General features: G+C 40.3%; 1 protein-coding gene across 6 annotated transcripts in view; it reads left to right on the forward strand.

Moving 5' to 3' along the window:
- Positions 1-22,816, forward strand: part of atp8b2 (ATPase phospholipid transporting 8B2) — a 61,463-nt gene that overhangs the window by 30,525 nt on the left and 8,122 nt on the right. For all 6 annotated transcript variants that reach the window (XR_003749463.1, XR_003749462.1, XM_028975680.1 and 3 more), the window contains 16 exons: positions 658-866; positions 1,938-1,972; positions 3,097-3,265; positions 3,584-3,772; positions 5,737-5,852; positions 10,328-10,492; positions 14,003-14,114; positions 14,296-14,401; positions 15,051-15,237; positions 15,317-15,500; positions 17,797-18,020; positions 18,163-18,246; positions 18,599-18,844; positions 18,976-19,114; positions 20,594-20,724; positions 20,856-21,338. Coding sequence is in view for 4 of the 6 variants with exons in the window: in XM_028975680.1 (XP_028831513.1) it covers positions 658-866; positions 1,938-1,972; positions 3,097-3,265; positions 3,584-3,772; positions 5,737-5,852; positions 10,328-10,492; positions 14,003-14,114; positions 14,296-14,401; positions 15,051-15,237; positions 15,317-15,500; positions 17,797-18,020; positions 18,163-18,246; positions 18,599-18,844; positions 18,976-19,114; positions 20,594-20,724; positions 20,856-21,338 (2,779 nt within the window). In the remaining 2 variants the exon portion in view is untranslated. The remainder of the gene's footprint in view (positions 1-657; positions 867-1,937; positions 1,973-3,096; positions 3,266-3,583; positions 3,773-5,736; positions 5,853-10,327; positions 10,493-14,002; positions 14,115-14,295; positions 14,402-15,050; positions 15,238-15,316; positions 15,501-17,796; positions 18,021-18,162; positions 18,247-18,598; positions 18,845-18,975; positions 19,115-20,593; positions 20,725-20,855; positions 21,339-22,816) is intronic.

The following is a 22,816-nucleotide window of genomic DNA, read 5'->3' on the forward strand; positions in this document are numbered from 1 at the left end:
TACATATGAAGAACAATGTGATGGTTTATAATATAAGGCCGTCATTTATTCTTTCTCTTTGGCCAGTGCATTGTTCCCATTTTGAGTTTGTTTTTGATTAGGTTCTTTCTGTATAATCTAATGAACATTTTTACCAGCCATCATGGAATCTAAGTAAACACTACTGGCACTCAGACAAATATTAATAAAGGGGATTTGGTCATTGAAGTGTAGAAAAACACTGCTTTCCTTTGCTCTTTTTTCCTCTTTAATTTTACTTAATTATTTTGTCTGCTCACATTTTATTTGCTTAATATAATTGTATATTTCTTTATTTATTTTTTTTTTATTTTTGTTTCGTTTGTTCATGTCCTCAGAGTTCCTTATGCAGGTAAGAAATGTTCTCATCGGTATGGCTTCTTCTAAACCCCACACAAGCTAACTAAACTACTTCCTAACCCTAATACCGTTCTAAACCACATCTGACTATACCGACATTAACCAAGTAAAGACTCTGTGTGTGTGTGTGTGTGTGTGTGTGTGTGTGTCTGTGTGTGTCTGTGTGTGTCTGTTTATTTGAGTCATCGGTCATGGTATTGGTGAATATATTATCCATATTCCTTCAGGAATTTCATAAAATTATAAGTAACTCTTTCCTCTCTCTTGCTTTTGTGTCAGTGTTGAAGTAATTCGGCTGGGCCATAGTTACTTTATTAACTGGGATCGGAAGATGTACTGTAGCCATAGTAACACAGCAGCAGAGGTGCGAACCACCACACTGAATGAAGAACTTGGGCAGGTGGAGTACATCTTCAGCGACAAGACAGGAACACTCACACAGAACATCATGAGCTTCAACAAGTGCTCCATTAATGGCCATGCTTACGGTACATGCACAATGCAGAAGAACAAAGGCACCATGTGCTGAGCTGCGTTGTTTCACAATGGCAATCACGTTCACTTTAATCTGCAATACATAAAGTGTGATTTTTGAACAAGCAAATGAGCTGACAATCAGTTTATGCAACAAAGTAACTAACGGCCATCTAGCAGCCACTTGAATTATACTTTTAAATGTACCATAATGTAACATAAAATGTATTTTTAAATGTACCATTCGTAATTTGCCTTCAATTTTCTTCTATTTTCTCAATGAAGCAAATCATTGAAAATGATTTGGTGCCTATTACCTTCATGACAGGTCAATTGTGAAAGTGATTCATTGTCGCATGTGACACACCACAGCACAGCACATAGTGAAATATTGTGTTCTACTTTTAACCCATCATCCTTAGTGAGCAGTGGGCTGCCATAAACGTCGCCAGGGAGCAGTGTGTGGTGACGATACCTTGATGAAGGGGACCTCAGTTATGAATCCACTTTCTTACCCACTAGGCCACCACTGTTGTTCTCAGTTTATCATGTTGCCTCCTGCCTTGCAAACGGTTAAAGACTGTTTCCACCCCACATGGCTCTACTCTCCTCTTGCTATGTTTGCCTTTGGACCATATTTTCTACTCTTGTGGGAAGACATGTTCAGGACTGAGTAATACCATTAATGTGTGATCAGTCCTGAGTAACTACAACTATGTTGTCCGTTTTTTTCAGCTTTATAAATCGAAACAGACATGACATTTCTTCATACCTACATAAAATTAGCCCTTGCTGAAGTAGTGTACAAAGGCTTATGCGCCTAGTCAGCCTGTCTGTAACATTGTCTTGCATTGACTCAGCAACAGACAATCTCAGTATGGGGGATGGAATAAACGTTACATTTTTGTTAAACATTATATCAACATATCTATTTTCTCGTTCTTTCATGTCATGTGTTTATTTTTTCTCCACATTGTGAAGAATATTGGTCAATATTGAAAAGTATTGGTATGGATGAGCAGTACATGCTACTTGACAACACAAACCACACCTCCCTGCATTAAGTCTGTGTTCTTGCTCCTTAGGTGAGATCAATCACACAATCAGAGCTCAGGGGAAGGTTGGTTGAGGTCTTTTTTTCTATTTCCTTTTTCCACCACAAGTTACATATAGTTATATGAAAAACATTGGGTGCCCCACTTCTTTTAGTTTATCATTGTGTTTTCTATGTAGCGACTTTTAATATATGTCATGCCTAATGGAACATTTCAGCAGTGACATTACATTTTATTTAACTAAATTAGCAAATGTCCCACTGGTGGGACTAATAAAGGATTGCTATGTTAATTTATTGAATTAAGAGAAAATATTTGACTTCAATATTTAGTTGAGCCTCCTTTTGTAAATATAATAGCCTGTATATATATAATGTAATAACAGCCTATATATATATATATATCAGCCTCTATACTGTAGCCTTTGATGAGTGTCCGGAATTTGGATGGAGGTATTTTTAACCATTCCTCCAAAGAAAATTCAGTTCAGTTAAATAAACTGGCTGGCAAGCATGGACAGCTTGCATTACATCATCCCATAGATTTTTGGTGAAATTCAAGTCAGGGCACTGTGATGACCATTCCAGAATTGTCTTTGCAGATTTGGAACTGTGTTTTGGGTCATTGTCTTGTTGGAGTATTCAACCCCCATGTAACTTTAATTTTATAACCGAAGACTTTGTGTCTCATTCATCCAATCCTCGACTAGAACAATAACCCCAGTCCAATAACCCCCAACTGGACACAGACCCACAGCATGATGGATCCTTTTGCATGCAACAAATGACAAGTGGCATAAGTTCAGAAAGGGCTTCTTTTTTGTCACCCTATCAGGCAGATATTCTTTGGGTGGTAGTAGCCTAGTGGTTAACACACTGAGCAAGACACTTAACCCTAAGATGCTCCAGGGGGACTGTCCCTGTAACTACTGATTGTAAGTCGCTCTGGATAAGGGCGTCTGATAAATGCTCTAAATGTAAATGTAAATGTTTGTGCAAATTGCACTGCATCGTAGAAAATTGTACAGATGCAACGTCTGTTATCTTTTTTTATTTGGTAAGTATACCAAATTATTATGTAGGCTGAAATGGGTTCCCATTTTTCATATGATTGTACATGATGACTGTCTGTACACTTCTGACCACCTCAAATATTAAGCCCTACAGAATTTATTTTGTTTTTCTCTTAGAAGGCTGAGCCATTAGATTTCTCATCGTGGAACCCTCTGGCCGATGGTGGGTTGTGCTTTTATGATGGATCTTTATTGGAGGCAGTGAAGACTGGAGATCTAGTTGCTCATGAGTTCTTTAGACTGCTGTCTCTATGCCACACCGTCATGAGTGAGGAGAAGACAGAAGGTATGAAGGACCTTCAGCAGACATCACAAACACAATTTCTGTTATAGTCCACATCCACAAGCAAATCAAACATGCAGATAAATTATCAGCATTTTAATTAAGGAATTCTGATTGGTGAACTAAGATAAACATCACATGTGCTGTGTTTTCATGGTGTTCTGTAGAAAGTTACTGTACCTTCAGTTACAGTGTTTTTAAAGTTGTTTTAATAAGATATTTATCTAAGTTTCTGATGTTGCAGGATGCAGAAATAATCACAGATTTTGATAACAAAATGCTCTTTTTGCTCTCTTTCTGCCTTTCTCTGCCTGACTTTAGGAGCATTAGTGTATAAAGCTCAGTCTCCAGACGAGGGGGCTTTGGTGACAGCAGCTCGGAACTTTGGTTTTGTCTTTTGCTCCCGAACACCAGGGACTGTGACTGTTCACGAGCTGGGACGACCCGTCACATACACACTGCTTGCCATCCTTGATTTCAACAACATCCGCAAGAGGATGTCTGTCATAGGTATTGTGCATACAATGCTTTTCAGAATTGGGGAGAATTGTTTACAGCACATTACAAAAGACCTCAGTGTGTGGGGACAGTGCTTTGCTCAGTGGCACCTCAGTGGCACATTGCTCGGTATTCCAACCTGCAAACGTCTGATTACGGGGCCGCTTCCTTAACCGCTAGGCCACCCCTGCCCCATAGTTAACAGCTCCTGGTATTCCCAGGCAGTCTCCCATCCAAGTACTAACCAGGATCGGGCATTGTTTTGCTGGTATTGCCGCAAGCCATAATTAGGTTAAGAATTAGGTAATCAGGTTAAGAAGTAGGTTAAGTAACGTGTAAAAGAGGTGACAATCTTTAAGCTCCTCCCTTTAAAAAATATAGTGTTCTGGGTGATGAAAATAATTGCTCAATAGGTGGTTAATTTCTCTTATTCAGGCTACAGATAACTAACATGGAGTCCTTTCTTGTTTTATCTATTAATGTTAATCCTTAGAACATCACACTAGCAAAAAACAGGACCCTATGTGTTTCCTTCACCTTTTCAAAACGTCCCTCTTCAACACTACATTTCAGGCATAGAAGAAGGTTGAAAAAAGTTAAGGTTGAAATTAAGTCTTCTACTGCCTCATTGTAGGTTGGGTCATTTATTTAACATCATGTCATTTATTTAACATCATGTGTCACCGTGCCAGATCCTAAATGTGGAACTATCGGACCAGCATTTTAAAATTGTATTTTGAGAAAAATTATCTTACACAACAGCCTTACACTGAATAGCCCAGAATATAATTTGAAGGAAGCTTTAGTGTTAGTGCTAGATACAGGCTGTAACCACCCAGTAATGTCTCTCTCCCATTCATTTCTGTAAGTCTCATGGCGATTTTGTAAATGATTACTTTTTAACGTAATCCGTAACTGCATCTCCGGCATGCAAATTTGCTTTTAAACCTGTCGCAAGGAGCCAAAACTTATGGCATTGCATTTGGCAAGGCAACTGAAGTGCTGCATTATGGGATCTGCAGTTTGTGTGTTAGCAGTGCTTCATATTGCCGGGCAATCCTTCATATTGTACTTGATTGTACATATTACAAAGGGGAAAGTTATGGTACGAATATGATAATTATTGTACATCTAGCAACACTGTCCAAAGCCCTATTTCTGTCTTTTGTATCTTTCCACGGGGAGACGATAAGAAAACATTTAACCTGAGAGCAGGAGCCAAGGTGCACATCACTTTTCTAGAGCCTCACCAGGGAATAATAACAGCCTGTACATTGCTCCCTGTGGAACTCCCTTTTCAAGCTGCTGAGGCGGAGATCAGACCAATCCAGACCTTTTCCTTAACAATGTTAATATGGTTCTAGTGTACTGGAGATAAATCTTATTTGTGCTGTACTGTGTGTATGCATGTGTGTGCATGTATATGTTTATATAATAAACCATTGCTGTATTTGGTATGTTTTTTAATAATTGTATAACAAGTCACGCAACAGGAAGTTCAGGAAGTTATATGGCTGTAAACAGAACTACACTTGTGCTGCCTGATTGACCTAATCGCAGTCATGATGTTAGCGTGTGCATTTATGTAACTGGAGAAAAAGCAGGGATTTTCGGTTTTGTTCTTTTCTGGTTCAGTCTGGCTTCCACAGCTTAGGAAGTAGCACATGTGACATGCAAGGGCCAGGTAAAGATGGATGGACTCCACGAACTTTACTATTTAGAAAACCTTATTTTTTTATTGATAATCAAGCAAGGAGAATGATGTTAACATTTATTTATCATATCACAATCGCATATTACAGTATTGAACTTATTAATCTAAATATTACCTGCAGCCCTTCTCCAAATGATGAGGTTGTGGGGTCTATCCACAGTATAGATCTGCCTCATTTCTATTCATTCTAGCATGCTATGCCATTTGTAACATGTGTTGTGTGTGTGTTGTATGCCTAGTATATGTTATATGTGTGTTGCAGTGAGGAACCCAGAGGGCCGCATTCGACTGTACTGTAAGGGTGCAGACACCGTTTTGTTTGATAGACTTCACCCCTGCAACCATGAGCTTATGAACATCACCACCAATCACCTCAATGTGAGTCTGTGTGTGTTTTGGTTATTTCGTTATCATTGTTTGCCTTATGGTTGGTTGTGTGGCCATCAGCAGTATATGAGTGGAACAGCACTGCCCTCTTGTGCCTGATAGGGTTTTTTTGTGGTTGCAAATTAACTGAGGTTAGTTTTTTTTTAAAGCTCGGAGCTATCTCATGTATAGCCTGTACACTTCCCCTGTCTAGTCCAAGTGATTTTATCAGTACACAGCAAAAAAATTACATATTCTCTTAAGCTTGTCTGCATTGAAGGGATACCTGTACATAATGGATAAGGATAATTAAAATGGAAATGGGACTATACAGTGGATATGGAAAGTATTCAGACCCCCGTAAATTTTTCACTCTTTGTTATATTGCAGCCATTTGCTAAAATCATTTAGATTTTTTTCCTCATTCATGTACAAACAGCACACAGACAGCACCCCACACAGAATTGTTGACTTTATTAACAAAGAAAAACATGGTCCTAAGTATTCAGACCCTTTGCTCAGTATTTACTAGAAGCATGAGTCTTTTTGAAAAACAAGTTTTTACCTGGATTTGAGGATCCTCTGCCATTGCTCATTGCAGATCCTCTGCAGCTCTGGCAGGTTGGAGGGTAAAGGGAAAATTGACATCTTCGTCAGGATATCCCTGACTCATTCACTTGGCCGCATTCATCTTTCCCTCAATTGCAACCAGTCGTTCTGTCCATGCAGCTGCATCAATAGCATGATGCTGCCACCACAATGCTTCACTGTTGGGACTATTGGACAGGTGCAGTGCCTGGTTTTCTCCACACATATCATTTAGACTTAAGGCCAAAGAGTTCTATTTTGGTCTCATCAGAGCAGAGAATCTTATTTCTCATCATCTTGAAGTTTTTTTAGCTCCATGCGAGGAGAGGCTTCTGTCGGGCCACTACCTTAAAGCCCCAACTGGTGGAGGGCTGCAGTGATGGTTGACATTCTACAAACTTTCTCCCATCTCCTGACTGCTTCTCTGGAGCTAAGCCACAGTGATCTTTGGGTTCTTCTTTACCTCTCTCACCAAGGATCTTCTCCCCTAATAGCTCAGTTTGGCTAGACAGCCAGCTGTAGGAATGGTTCATGAACCTTAAATGCAGGAGAATTTTTTTGTAACCTTGGCCAAATCTGTGCTTTGCCACAATTCTGTCTCTGAACTCTTCAGGCAGTTCATTTGACATAATGATTTTGATTTGCTCTGCATTGTGAGCTGTAAGGTCTTATATAGACAGCTTTGTATAATCAAACACAGCTGGACTCAAATGAAGGTATAGAACCATCTCAGAAGAAATCAGAAGAAATGAACAGCACTTGAGTTAAATATATGAGTGTCACAGCAAAGGGTCTAAATACTTAAGACTATATGATGTTTCAGTTTTTCTTTGTTAATCAATCAGCAAAAATGTCAACAATTCTGTATTTTTCTGTCAATATGGGGTGCTGTGTGTAATGAGGGGGGAAATTAATTTAAATGATTTTAGCAAATGGCTGCAATATAACAAAGAGTGAAAAATTTAAGGGGGTCTGAATACTTTCCGTACCCACTGTATGTCAATATGACACGGTCTTGACTTTAGGGGGTGTTCCAGCAGATTTTCCTGTTGTCAGTGTCATTGTCCCAATTTCCTGATTCTGTGCACTTGATGTTAAGTACATAAATGTTGTGTGTAGTCAGTTTTGGAACATTGTATGTATGTATGTATGTATGTCTCTTTACAGTCGTAGCCAAAAGTTTTGAGAATGACACAAATACTGGTTTTCACAAAGTTTGCTGTTTCAGTTTTATTGCAGCAATTTGCATGTACAGAATGTTATGAAGAGTGATCAGATGAATTGCCTGAAAAAGAATCCCCAAAAAAAACATTTCCCATGCATTTCAGCCCTTCCACAAAAGGACATGCTGAGATCATTTGAGTGATCCTCTCATTAACATAAGTGAGAGTATTGACAAGCACAATGCTGGAGATCATTCTGTCATGCTGATTAAATTAGAATAGCAGACTGAATGCTTTAAAAGGAGGGTGATCCTTGAATTAATTGTTCTTTTAACCTTGGAAACCTGCAAGGAAACACATGCAGTCATCATGAAAAGGATTTCACAGGCAAAAATATTGCTGCTACTAAGATTGCATCTTAATCAACTATTTATCGGATCATCGTTTGGGGCAGTGGTGGCCTAGCGGTTAAGTAAGCGGCCCCGTAATCACGATCTGCCAAGGTGTCACTGAGATGCCACTGAGCAAAGCACCGTCCCCACACACTGCACCCAATTGAGATCTTGTGGTCAATCCTCAAGAGCGGGTGGACAAACAAAAACCCACAAATTCTGGCAAACTCCAAGAATCAGTCAGGATTTGGCCCAGAATTTTATTGACAGCATGTCAAGGTGAATAGTAGATGTCTTGTCAATAAAAGCCTTTGAAACGTAAAATGCTTCAGTAGACCACAGAAACAACTGACAAAAAGATCTAAAAACACTGAAGCAGCAAACTTAGGGTGGTAGTAGCCTAGTGGGGAACACACTCGCCTATGAACCAGAAGACCTGGGTTCAAATCCCACTTACTACCATTGTGTCCCTGAGCAAGACACTTAACCCTAAGTTGCTCCAGGGAGACTGTCCCTGTAAATACTGATTGTAAGTCGCTCTGGATAAGGGCGTCTGATAAATGCCATAAATGTAAATGTAAATGTAAACTTTATGAAAGCCAGTATTTGTGTCATTCTCAAATCTTTTGGCCACTAATGTACATTGTCCAGTGTGACATGCTTTGTTATGAGTAAATTCCCTGTCCTGTTAAAGTAGTGCGTATGCATCCTTTTTTCCTGCTCTGTTCTGCTGTTGTGACAGAATAGCTGCTACAACACCAATAGCAAACTGTCCACAGTAAAAAAGATTGTATGGTTGTAAGATTGTATATATGATGCAGCCTAAACACTTTTTGAATAAACTATAATACAAATAAATCCCGCAAAACACAAAAGCATAAAAATAGACCCTTGGGCTTGAGACTGCACTGATCTGGACCTTTGAGATTTTGACTTGTTCATAAAGGTCAGGACTGGTGCGTCAGCTTGATTTGCTTTTGAATGTTTGCCATCATGGCTTAGAGTTCTTTAGGAGAGTCCTAGAACTTCCCGTCTGTCAGCCAATGAGGAATTTCCTCCTCCAGGTTCCAGTAAGTGCAACACACTGGGCATCCTGATCTACAATCACACCATTGTATGTAGAACTGATGAAGTAGTTGATTTTCCGGGTGAACGGAAACCCTCGCCCCTCTTCATCCAGACCCAGCAAAACACAGCCAAACACCAGGTCTGCCACCATTTGGAAGTACTACCAAGTACAATCATGCATTTCTTGATTTTCATCCATGTGTCATTACATCTATGTGGCCTGTGACAAGCATCATTGTGTCTCAAACATGTCACCAGAGTACCTGTGCTCATCCAGCTATTAGCAATCTAGTGGGCAGTATCCATAGGGCATGGCATAAAATGTAGAGTATATTTAAAGCTAGTCTGTCCATTACCGTGATATAAAGCTTTATTCACAATCAAAATTGAGCACATTCCTTTACAAACAAATGCTACCTCATGTGCCTCATGTATAATCAGATTTGGATCTGTTTACAGAACCTAGAATCTACCATACGGCCCCTCCCTGAACTGTGTTTCTTTTAAATGTTTGCCGTTTAAATGTGAACAACGCATCTCCATGACTACATTTGTCATCAATTGGCAACTGGAAGGTTGCGGGTTCAAATCCCAAAACGCCAAGGTGCCACTGAGGTGCTGCTGAGCGAAATACCATCCCCACACACTGCTCTGTTTACTATGGTGATAGTTAAATGCAGGGGGCAGATTTCGTGACAAAAACAATAATTGTCACTAAACCAAAATACAATTAATAAAAGTAGGATAAAATCATATTAAATTCATCAGTGAGGTGGTAGTAGCCTAGTGGGTAAGACACTCGCCTGTGAACCAGAAGACCCGGGTTCAAATCCCACTTACTACCATTGTGTCCCTGAGCAAGACACTTAACCTTAAGTTGCTCCAGGGAGACTGTCCCTGTAAAATACTGATTGTAAGTCGCTCTGGATAAGGGCGTCTGATAAATACTGTAAATGTAAAATGTAATCAGTGATTAGGACCCAGATGTCCTGATGGGCTAGGGGCACCGTGCTCTATAGAAGGTGGATGATTCAATGTTCCAAAGCTGAAGCCATGCTGATCGGCACCAGGTCCAGACATCTCCAATAACAATCATTACTTGCTCTGTTTATAACATTCCCATCTCTTCAACAGTTACCACCCTAAAGTGACAAATAAAAAAAATCTAATAAAATGAATAATATTTCTTACTTCCTTTTTATTTATTTATTGTGTTTGTGTGTGTTCCAGTACAGCACGTTCACCTTGCTATCATTTGTTTATGTGTGTGTTTCAGGAGTATGCTAGTGATGGTTTGCGGACGCTGGCTCTGGCTTATCGTGATCTAACAGAAGACGAGTGGGAGGAATGGGCTGAACTTTACCGTGGTGCCGGGAGAACAGTGGATTTTCGAGAGGATCGACTAGCTGCTGCCTATGAAGAGATTGAGCAGGACATGATGGTCTGTGTCTGTGTGTTTGAATCTCTTTGCATAATAGCAGCAACTGCTGCCAAATATCAACTTTAGATAAATACATTTACTATACCAATATTGATCCTTTTTGGTTCAGTAAAGGTTTACTGTAACTGTTTTGGGCTCTGGGTCACAGATTGATCTCTGTCTTTGCCTATCCAGTGACCAATAACTATGCTGTAATCTCACTATAAGTGCGTTATTTTTACACAAACAACTGCAGAACAAAAACCCAACTGTGTCTCATGAAGTGTTTTCAGAAGCGTGGTGTGAATGTAAAAAGGAGTAGTGAAAGAGTAAGAATTAATATTTTACATTTCATTTACCAACGTTTGTTGGAAATGTAGGCAGACGAGAGCATAGAAGAACAGCTGGAGAAATGATCTTCATGGTGGATGCCAGTTGCTCTGGATAAGGCCATATGATAAAAGCCATAATTGTAAAGCTAAATTCACTCCACTAACCAAACGTCTCAAAATTACAATCCACAAAGTAACCAGAGCGATGGACTCTATTGCATTCGGCGAGAGCACAACTCTTCCTGTTTATCCTGAAACCATCACACCGTAATGACGTAAGCGTGCTCCGGCATGAATGCTGAAATCCTATGTGAGTGCAGGCCAGAGGTGGAGGGGGGACAATTGCACGCGGGCCCGGTTCACAGCAACCATGCCTACTGTGAGTACACCGTTACTCATTGGTCTACTACATAACTATGCCATTCAAAAACTATGTAACCTTAGCAAAGACAATAAAACATTGGACTTGCTGTATGCAAACACAAAAGAGGCATACTGTTCATCACCCCTCTCTCCCCTGGGAAGTTCAGATCACAGCCTTGTGCACCTTGTCCCTGTGTATGAGCCATTAGTGCGCAGGGAGCCACCAGTCACATGCACAGTACAGAAATGGTTGGAGGACATCAAGGATCCTCTTACGGACTGTTTACTGTCTGCTGTATGGGTGGGGCTTTGTGACGAGCACAGGGAGAGCATCCACAGCCTTGTCACCTGCATTACAAACCTCATTAACTTCTGTGTGGATGACACCGAAGGAACTGAATCACTGCTTTAACAGGTTTGATTCTTCCAGGAAGCAGTTTTCAATATCGACTGGGGTGGTACTAGCCTAGTGAGTAATACATTTGCCTATGAACCAGAAGACCCAGGTTCAAACCCCACTTACTACCATTGTGTCCATGAGCAAGATACTTGCTAAGTTGCTCCAGGGTGACTGTCCCTGTAACTACTGGATAAGGGCGTCTGATAAATGCCGTAAATGACTGCAGACACCACCCCAGTCCCACTGCTGTTGTTCCACCTCAGACAGCTTAGCCACTTCACGCCGCCTCCACATATCCTGGCACTGGAGAGGAGGATGCAGTCATTCACCATGGTTACATGGTTCACTCTCTCACCTGGAGACTGTTCTTTGATTTCTCCAGTGCCTTCAACACCATTCCTTCTACAATCCTGAGGGACAAGCTGGAATACACAGGAGTGAATCATCACCTTACAAAATGTAACCTGAACTACCTCGCCAACCGACCACAGTATGCTCAGGGCTGTGTTTCGGAGAGGATGGTGTAAAAAGATTCATCTGATGTTACCTGGACATACACATGCGCATGCCACAACTGAAGTTACAAGTCTAATTTATTACCACAGGTTTATTTCTACTGCAGTTACATGTGAATGTTGTATGTAAAAATGGTACCGATATTACAGAAGAACACAAATTAAAAGAAAGGAGAAAGAGAGACAGGAAAGGAGAGAGAAAAGCAGGGAGCCAAGCTCCAGGGCGGGAGCCTGGACCTGGAGAAGCAGGAAAGGAGAGAGACATGGGAGAAACCCCCAATGGAGGAGGAAAAGAAGAGAGTGCAGCCTTCAAGAGAACTACTTTTATAATCTGTATTTGACTCCCAAAAAGGTTGCCACAGACCAATCAAATTGTCTTTTGACAAGAACCAGAGGGAACCAGAGGACCACCACCAGCGTTACAACTACAGCTTCAGGGATCTTCAAGTGGACCAGTAGCATCATTATGGACACGTAATCTAGACCATGATTCTGGACTTCTCCAACCCTACAACTGTAGGACGTATTATTATATTGTACAAATCATCACCAGCCCTGCACTGACACCACTTGCAGGCTCACTCTACCCTAGAAGGGGGTCCCTCTCTGTGTCACTCCATCCCAAGGTTTCTTCCTTTCTTCCTTTTTTTTTCTGTGGAGTTTTTCCTTGTGTGCAGAAGGGTCAAGTGAGGGGGATGTCAACTGTAGGGCCTGTCAAAGCCCATTGAGACATACTGTATGTGATTTTGGGCTATATAAGAAATAAATGTTGTTGTTGTTGATGTTTCTGCCTTGTCCAAACAGATACAGGGAGATAGTGGTCATTCACCCAACAACAAGACTTTCCCGCCATGGCACCTGGTACCCTGGTGACTCCTCTTGCTTGCTTGGGGCAGGCCACAGCTTAATAAAGATACAAGCAGGGGTCTTCATTTAAGATAAAGCTTAAAATTACATGGAATTTCCCATCTTACTGTGGTCTGCAGGACACCATCTACACTGCAGACTTAACTGACAACTCCGCCAACTGCTTACTACAGAAGTTCTCTGATGACCATAGTCAGCCTCATAACAAATAGGGACGACAAGGAGTACAGAGAACTGACCCAGGACTTTGTGGACTGGGACAAGCAGACATATCTCCAGATCAACACTTGAAAGACCAAGGAGCTGGCGGTAGATGTCAAACATCCTCTACTGCAACTGCTGAACATCCAGGGTATTGACATTGAGGCTGTGGAGGGCTCCAGGTACCTTGGTGTTCATCTGAACAATAAACTGGACTGGACTTGCAACTCTGATGATCTCTACAGAAAAGAGCAGAGCAGGATGTACCTGCTGTGGAGGGCCAGCTCTGCTCTAGAATGTCCTCTGGTGAGTGATAGGTGAATTGTGGCTAAGCTGTCATCCCTGTTGGACAACATCTCCCACGCCATGCAGGAGGTCCTGACAGCAGTGGGCAGCTCCTATAGTAGCAGGTGGAAAGATTCAGAAGGTCTTTCCTTCCAACTGCTGACAGACTGTACAACAGCTGACTACACTTACATAGACACATCCAATACACAATTTCTGTTTTTCTTATGTGTATGTATAAATGTGTATGTATATCCACTCTGTACATATATTTTATCTATACAGATGTTCACAAATATATTTTAATGTATATAATGATATTTTTAAAACTCAATATTTTTTATTTGCATATTTAACGTTTTATATTATACAGTCAGCATATTGTCTACTTTTTTTTTTTTTTTTTTTTTTTTCATCTGGACTTGTGGTACTAATAAAGGATCATCTTATCTTATCTTATCTAAGAGATACTATTAAGGCCAAAGGAGCTGTCTGGTGTAGAAATTATGAGCTGTGTGGTTGTGTTTGGTGTATACATGTATTTATGTACTTTTTTGTGTGTGTTTAGCTTTTAGGAGCCACAGCCATAGAAGACAAACTGCAAGAGGGAGTTCCTGAGACCATTGCAATCCTCTCCCTTGCCAACATCAAGATCTGGGTACTAACAGGAGACAAACAAGGTGTGGGACACACATACACTGTCAGAAAATCCTTTTTCTGTACTTTCTGTCCTCTCACTTTCTCTCTCTTTATTGTCATTCCACCTCATAATAGAATAATTTGCAGTTTAAACCAATGAAATGTAGACTGGCTGAAAAAAGTTCTAGTTGTACCCAAATGAACACACTCTCCATCTCTCAGAGACTGCAGTAAATATTGGTTACTCATGTAAGATGCTAACGGATGACATGACTGAGATCTTCATCATCAATGGCCACACAGTTCAGGGTGTCAGAGAGGAGCTCAGGTAAATAAATATTTCACTTTTGAATCATCAAATAACCATTAATGATTTGCTTTTTTATGGTACTCATCACTCTTTACTCATTTGAAGTGAAAGTTAAATTATGTCATTGTGAAACACTGCAGCACAGCACATGGTGACACAACAAAATGTCCTCTTCATTTAACCCGTCACCTTAGTGAGCAGTGGGCAGCCTTTACAGGCGCCCGGGGAGCAGTGTGCAGGGACAGTACCTTGCTCAGTGGAGCAAGGTGCAATTCAGGATTCGAACTGGCAACTTTCTGATTACGGGTCTAGGCCACCACTGTCCCCAGAGGCAGTCCCAGGTCCAGTTGAACCAAAACATTTAGAATCTAATTCACAATCACAAACTCTGTCAATTTTATGATCAGAAAAAAATAACCTAATATCATTGACTATATCAGTCATTCAATGTATCACTGTCAATATCTAGCAACAAACATTGTGGGACAGTCTAGTGTAGATGAGTTTGGTGCCAAACTATATGTAACACAACAGAAAAGAGAATATTGTTTGTGGATTGCCTACGTAATCTGTAATTCCATCTGTCCATTTGTCCGTCCATGCACCATCCATCTATCCGTTTTCTATCCTGTGCCCTGTATCTTTGTCTTTTTGCCCATACCTACAGGAGATCAAGGGAGAGGATGGTTGCCAATTCCAGAGATGCCATGAAAGAAGAAGAGACACAGGGACTGGGCAAGGCTTGCTCACTCGGCAATGGCTTCAGTGAAAAGCCCAAAAACCCAACCTCACCAACTTCACTGCTAGAGTCCATTTCAGGGGAGTTTGCCCTTGTTATCAGTGGCCACAGTCTGGTGAGTGGTTTCTCAGCAAATGTCTTGTTGTGTGATGATCTTGTTCTGCTGACTCTCTGTGATTTCCCTTCTGTTACAGGCACATGCATTGGAGGCTGATATGGAGTATGAGTTTGTGGAAACTGTGTCTGTGTGCAAGGCAGTGATCTGCTGCCGTGTGACTCCACTACAAAAAGCCCTTGTGATTGAACTCATTAAACGGCACAAGAAAGCTGTTACCCTTGCCATTGGAGATGGTGCCAATGACGTCAGCATGATCAAAAGTGAGTAAAGCAGGGAGGGATTGATGCGGTAATATGATGTTCCTCACCTGGTCAGGTCTGGTATTTTTGTGTGTTGAAGCATGGACAAATGTGTGGGGAAAGGTCAGGTAGAGGTACAGTAGCTCATAATGGGTGGTAGTAGCCTAGTGGGTAACACACTTACCTATGATAGAGAAGATCCAGGTTCAAATCCCACCTACTACCATTGTGTCCCTGAGCAAGTCACTTAACCCTGAATGTCTCCAGGGCGACTGTCCCTGTAACTACTGATTCCAGTTGCTCTGGATAAGGGCGTCTGATAAATGCTGTAAAAGTAACTGTAATAAAGACATCTGGAATATTAGTTTTCAAAGGGTGATATAAAATCAACAGGCATTTATGGCTTTATTATTATTATTAAATACATGAGCACTGTATCTTGAAGTGACTTGGCTAGGCCGCAGTGACATCCTACCTGACATCCAGTGACATCTCTCCTCACAAGGGTCCATTGTTGTAAGGACTGCACAAAGTTCTAACTAACCTAATGTTGTCTTTTTGCAACATGCAAAAAGACAGGATGTGGAGGAGGAAGAAGGAGTTTCATGTAATTAAGCTTACAAAGGGGCAGTGGATATTTCAGTCAAGTCAGTGCATGTCTATTCTCCGAACTATACACAAAGTCTGTAGTTACAAATGTTCACCACAAGATTCTGCCACAAATTAAACAATTCAGGTACAGTTGAATATGTTTTGGCTTTGATTCAATCAGTTTAACAAAGCTTTTTGGGACTCAAATGAAATTAGACAAATGAATATAAATTTTTTGCTTCATGACCTCATACTCCTAGGTTGTTTGCTCAAATCCTAGCTCTGGCTTTGTATATGCAGAGTTTGTATGCTCTCCCTGTGTTGGAACAGATTTCCTCTGGATTCTCCAGTTTCCTCCCACTATCCAAAAGAATCTGTGCTACGTGACTCTAAATAGTCCATAGGTATAGGTGCATGAGTATGTTCTGCAGTGTACTGGCACAATGGTAGGTGCCACATACAGGAACACACACAAAAGAACGCTAGTCATTTGTGCTGACATTATGTTTACATGTAGCATAAAGAAAGTAGAGCCCTGTCTGTCTACCTCACACTCTCCATTTACCTGCAATTACAATAACATGTTTAAAAAATGGGTGAATGTAATATTTCCAAAATATATTTTTTACCCCTATCTTTGTTTATTGGAGAGAAGCTGTAAGGCTGTGTGTGTGTGTGTGTGTGTGTGTGTGTGTCAGTCTGGCAGTAATGAGGTTGGTGTGAGAGGAAACGCAAGAGAGAGGGACTGCTAAGATATTTAACCTCATGACCAGAAAGATGCAGCTTTGCTCTATCTATTAAATATAGGAAATGTTTTCTAGAAACAACTGCATTAGTGTATAAACACACTATAAATTGACATTTACAGGAAGACTATGAACTTTTGAAATCAATGTGTAATGTATATACACTGGGGCAAGAAAAGTATTTGGCAGCTACATATTGTGTCCCACTTAAAAAGATGAGAGAGGTCTATAAATTTCATCATAGGTACACTTTAACTGTGAGCGGCAGATTGTAAAAAAAATTTGCACAATCTATGATAATATGTGTTACAGAAGCAGATTTTCAACATCAGAATGGAAATTGCGTGCAAATGATAATTTCTCAAAATTCAATAATTTTAAGCTAATACTTCATTATTTAGGATCTGCCAACACTGAGCTCCAGGTCGAGGGAGATTGTTGGTGATTCCATTTTCTAATAATTGCTCCAACAGTTAACCACTTCTGACCAAGCGGTTTTCCTTGTAGATTGGCCCATCCCAGTCGTGTACAGGTATATAATCTTGTCCCTTAGACAGCTCTCTGGTCTTGGCCATGGTGAGGGTTGGAGTCTGACTATTTGATGGTGTGAACAGGTGTCTTTTATACAGTTAACCAGTTCAAACAGGTTCCATTAATACAGGTAACAAGTGAAGGATAGAAGGTCTGTGAGGGACAGAATTCTTGCTTGTTTGTAATTGCTAAACACTTTCTGTACCATTATACAAATAAATTCTTTAAAATTCTTACAGTTTTCCTGTATTTTTTCCAATTTGTCTCTCACAGTTTACCTGTGTACCTGTGATGAAAATTACATACCTCTCGCATCTTTTTAAGTGTGAGAACTTGCACAATCAGTGGCTGTCAAATACTGCCCCACGATAGCTGTGGTACTGTGCATAAAATCTTTGGTAATGAAGGCAGAATGAAGGGAAACACATTCTGTCTCACTTTTTCTCCAGCGGCTCATATTGGTGTGGGCATCAGTGGTCAGGAGGGCATCCAGGCCGTGCTGGCATCTGACTACTCCTTTGCCCAGTTCCGTTTCCTACAGCGCCTCCTGCTGGTGCATGGCCGCTGGTCCTACCTGCGCATGTGCCGCTTCCTCTGCTACTTCTTTTACAAGAACTTTGCCTTTACCATGGTGCACTTCTGGTTTGGGTTCTTCTGTGGCTTCTCTGCTCAGGTGAGGTCAGAGGGTTGGGGATTCTGGTTGTAATTGGACGTGATGAATTACGGATACAGGTTGTGATATTTTGCAATTATCCTTATATAAGTATTGGAAACAAATGGCTCTATGAGATGAACTGAGTCTTTCTGTCCTGCAGACAGTGTATGATCAGTACTTCATCACTCTCTACAACATTGTCTACACCTCCCTGCCGGTGCTTGCTATGGGCATATTTGATCAGGTGAGTGTAATGTACAGCTCACACAGAAACCCCCCAACAGTATTATTCTTTTTTTCTTTACATCTGTTGTGACATTTACCAATCAACCTGTTTTGTTCAACTACCAACCCTGCTCTGACACCTACTCAACTCTGGGAGGGGGTCACTTTCTGTTTTACTCCTCCAGGTTTTTCCTTTTTTTTATGGGCATAAAGGATCAAAATCCATTGAGACATACTGCTTGTAATTCTGGACTAAATAAGGAATAGAATTTGTTGTCTCGATTTTTTTATAACCATATTTTCTTCCACCTCATTTTCCCTGCATTTTGTCTTTCTCTTCCCTGTGGCCCATCGCTGTCTCTCTGCTGTAGGATGTCCCTGAGCAGCGTAGTCTGGAGTACCCCAAGCTGTATGAGCCAGGGCAACTCAACCTGCTGTTTAACAAGCGTGAGTTCTTCATCTGCATCACACAGGGCATCTACACCTCTGTGGTGCTCTTCTTCGTGCCGTACAGCGTCCTCTCCCACGCCACACAGAGCAATGGCATTGCACTCGCTGATTATCAGACCTTTGCTGTCACCACAGCAACAGCACTCGTCATTGTTGTCAGTGTGCAGGTGAGTATGTGTAAAAATTGTGTGTCTCTGTTGATCATGTGTGTGCTATTAATTGTTGTAAGTCTTCAGTATGTGTGTGTTTAGCTTTGTAATTTTTATTGGTTTTCATGTTTTTGTGTGTCTGCACCCAGATTGCCCTGGATACAGGTTACTGGACAGCCATTAACCACTTCTTTGTGTGGGGCTCCCTGGGCTCGTACTTCACCATCCTCTTCGTCCTGCACAGTGACATTCTCTTCAGCCTTTTCCCCCAGCAGTTCAACTTCCTGGGTGAGTAATTCAGAGAAATAAACAACTGACTTTCCAGTCTTGTTTTGTTGAAAAGGGTTCTCACAGAATTTTCATAATTGCATGATTGATAGAATGAAGTTGAGCCCAAGAAATGTCTCTTGTTCATTTGGTCGTATTTGTGTATGGATATACACTGGTTGCTTGTAAATTTTAGAATACAGTTTAAAATTTAGTTGACTTTTATGGCTCTAAATGGACAGGCCCCACCATACATAACTAATCTTGTTTATCGTCAGCCATTTGTTCCCACTACCTCTGCATTTAAATCTACACTTTTCTTTAGCCTTCCTAGGCATTTAAAGTTATTATTTAAAGTATATTGTATTTTTGTGTACATTTGTATGTCCATTTATGTTTTGTAGAGCACTTTGGTGCAGTGGAACTGCTGTTAAAGTGCTCTAGAAATAAACTTGACTTGATTTTTCACGAAAATGACAAGGTTGGATTACATGCACGAAACCATGACTACTTGCACCACAAGCCATTAGTTTGGGCGAGAGCAGAGATGTTTCCAAAAAATATATATATAACTTAAATATATATATAATTAAAAACAACTAGTACTTCTTAAATCTAGAGTTTAAAGGTCTTACAAAATACTGCACACCTAATAAATAAAATAAAACAAGCTGTCAATAGCTTGTCAGTAATCCGTCGGTCACTACACACATCCGGCATTACTAAGTGCAGCGCATGTGTCAGTGTCCAATCCTTACTGTGGCTACCCGATTTGGACCGGAAACATGCGCAACAGTTTTGTTTAGATGTAGGGTTAGGTTTAGGCTGTACCCTGGTGACTTTCGTATTATGCATGCGCACGCATGAGCAGTCCAAATCGGGTTATCACTCCAAATCGAGTAGCAACACGTTCTACTTGCCTGATCGCTCCCACGCATAGAGTCCTGGAAGGTACTGCATGACAAAATATGAACAAGCATAATGTTATTTAAATATTTTCTGACTATTTTTATGTAAACGCTACAGCTAAAATAGAAATATTATATATCCACTCAAATTCTTGGTATTTCACTTTCAGTAGAATTGGACAGATATTGTTTTATCTAGTATACAGTTATGCTATATGTTGATATCTGTAAAAAGTTTATTATAAAACCTTCTCCTGCAGTGCCTTTGCTATGGTCTCATGTTACCCTTTCAAAACAGTTACATTTAAATTTACTTAAATATATGCAATATATACCATCTACCGTCTATGGTTAAATTTAGATAGCAATATGAATTTTATGCCATATCGCACAGTACTATAATAGGGTTATAGATTTTATCGAACCCGAGAGGCCAACTGACTGAATAATTGTATAGATTTGATATTTTATGACAAATTTACTTGTTAATTTTGTACACAGGCACATTTTGCCAATTCACATCCATGCCAGTGTGTTTCAGTGTCTTGAATAACCATTATATATCATATAATATGTGTTTATGTTTGTACAGGAAGCGCCCAGAATACATTAAAGCAGCCAGTAGTGTGGTTGACCATTGCTCTGGCCACTGTGATCTGTATTGCTCCTGTGTTGGCATTCCGCTTCCTCAAAGTGGAACTCAAACCTCAGCTCTCAGATACGGTACACACGCTCTTATGTAATCCTAAAATCTGAGATGTTGTAGTCATACTTCAAATCTAATTATTGTTTTCTTTTCATAGTCATTCTGTGGGTCTTTTTTCATTTATTCTATTTTCTCTCTCTCTCTGCAGGTACGCTACACACAGCTAGTTCACCAGAAGAAGCGGAAGCCCGGCGGTTGTGTCAGCCGTGGTATGGGAGTGGATGGAGGAGAGATGGGGGGAGTGTCTTTGGGACGCCTGGGGAGAAGTGGCTCCCATCGCTCAGGCTATGCATTTGCACATCAGGAAGGCTTTGGGGAGCTGATCACATCTGGGAAGAACATGCGTTTGAGTTCACTGGCTCTTGCTACTTTTGCCTCGCGACACAGTGCCAGTTGGATTGACACACTCCGCAAGAAGAAACATGGCAACATACAAAACACACCCAGCACACCACCTGCCCCGCCTCTTTCCAACTCATCCTCCCTAAATGCTCCTCAAGACACACCCTCAGAGGAGCCAAGACAGCACTGTGAACTAGGTGGGTTTCAAAGTGACAGCCTAAATGAAGGACCTGACCTTAAAAATAGTCCAGAAGGAGAAACAGGAGGGTGCAGCCTTGGAGCCCTACAGGTGTGTTATACATGTACACCACACACACACACACACACACACACACACACACATAATGGGCATGTAACATTATGTCATCTTTCAAATGTAATTAACACTCAGCAATCAACTTTGCATTCAAAGTGTGTGGCACAATTTCATCTCGGTTTATTTAAAATATCAAGCTGAAAGAACACAAAATGATGACCAAAATGAGAGCAAAGCAGTTTAAAGAGAAGGATTCTACAGAAATGAGAGGTTAGATATCTTATGGGGACCGGAGATTAGGTGATCAGACCAACCACATCTCATGTGTTGGTGTTGAAATAAAAGAAAAAAACGGTCATGGGTGCCATTATCTGTCTCTATGTGGACATCTAAATATGCCCTATGGATTGATTTTATGTTTGATTACTAAAGTTGGCCAGTTTAAACTAATTTCATGTTTTTATTGTCCTCCTGATCCATCTGAGTTCAGAGACTTTTTGAGTTCTGACTTAAACTGCAAAATTTGTTATTTAATGATGCATCTAAAAATGCAGCTAAATAATTTCTTAATGTTATTGAGTCACGCTGTTTTAAACATAAACCTTGTTGTTTTAATGTTGATGATGTTTGTTGTGATGATATTGTTAAGTAACTTTAACTGCGATTGCTGATGCTCCTAAAAGACTGACATGTTTGCACATGATCAATCAGTTCTCTACTGACTTAATGATAGACCTGTTTACTACTCATAGTGATGTTGAGCGCTTAATCTTTTCTCATCCTGGTAAAAGTTGCCTCCTTAAAGGCAAAATATAAGGTGATTTAACATGTTACCATGGATGCCGAATGATTGCCTCTAAAAAAAATATGTTATATTCTTTTTTATAATTAGCAGTTAAGGAAACTTGAACTGCTTATTATTTTAACATAATTTTGTCTTCTAAGAGGAAACCTAAGGTTTGTTTTGATACTAACAACATTACCTTTCCACTTACTAATGTTTTGTAAAATCTTTATCAATTATAATTGCAACATGTTTTCATTTTTCTGTCTGAATTAATTATAGCAGACATTAGGTCCAGCATTCAGCTGGACAAATGCCTGCAGAGCTGTAAATTTCAGTTACCTTTATCTGTTTCGGATGCTTGTAAGTCTATCATCCTACCTCAGTGGTAGACATTTTGGGATATTTGTTCTGTGATATTTGTTCTCTGTGTTTGTGGCATACCACAAGGTTTAGTGCTGGGGCCTTATTTAATGGTTATCATTTGATAAAATTTATGTGCAGATAACATCCAACTTCATTTTAGTAAAATTAGGTTTTTATCTGGTCTCTGCTTCTAACTTTCTCCAAATAAATGCAAGACAGGCATCTTAATTGTTGCTCATCCTGAGGTCAAACCATTAATGAAACAACTGCAGAATCTAGGGACAACATATGACCGTTCTCTGTCTTTCGATTATCAGTTTTGAAGCAGTTGCCAAGATCCTATAGAACTTATTTTAAAACC

The sequence above is a fragment of the Denticeps clupeoides genome, chromosome 4, assembly GCF_900700375.1.
Source record: "Denticeps clupeoides chromosome 4, fDenClu1.1, whole genome shotgun sequence".
Lineage (NCBI taxonomy): Eukaryota > Metazoa > Chordata > Actinopteri > Clupeiformes > Denticipitidae > Denticeps > Denticeps clupeoides.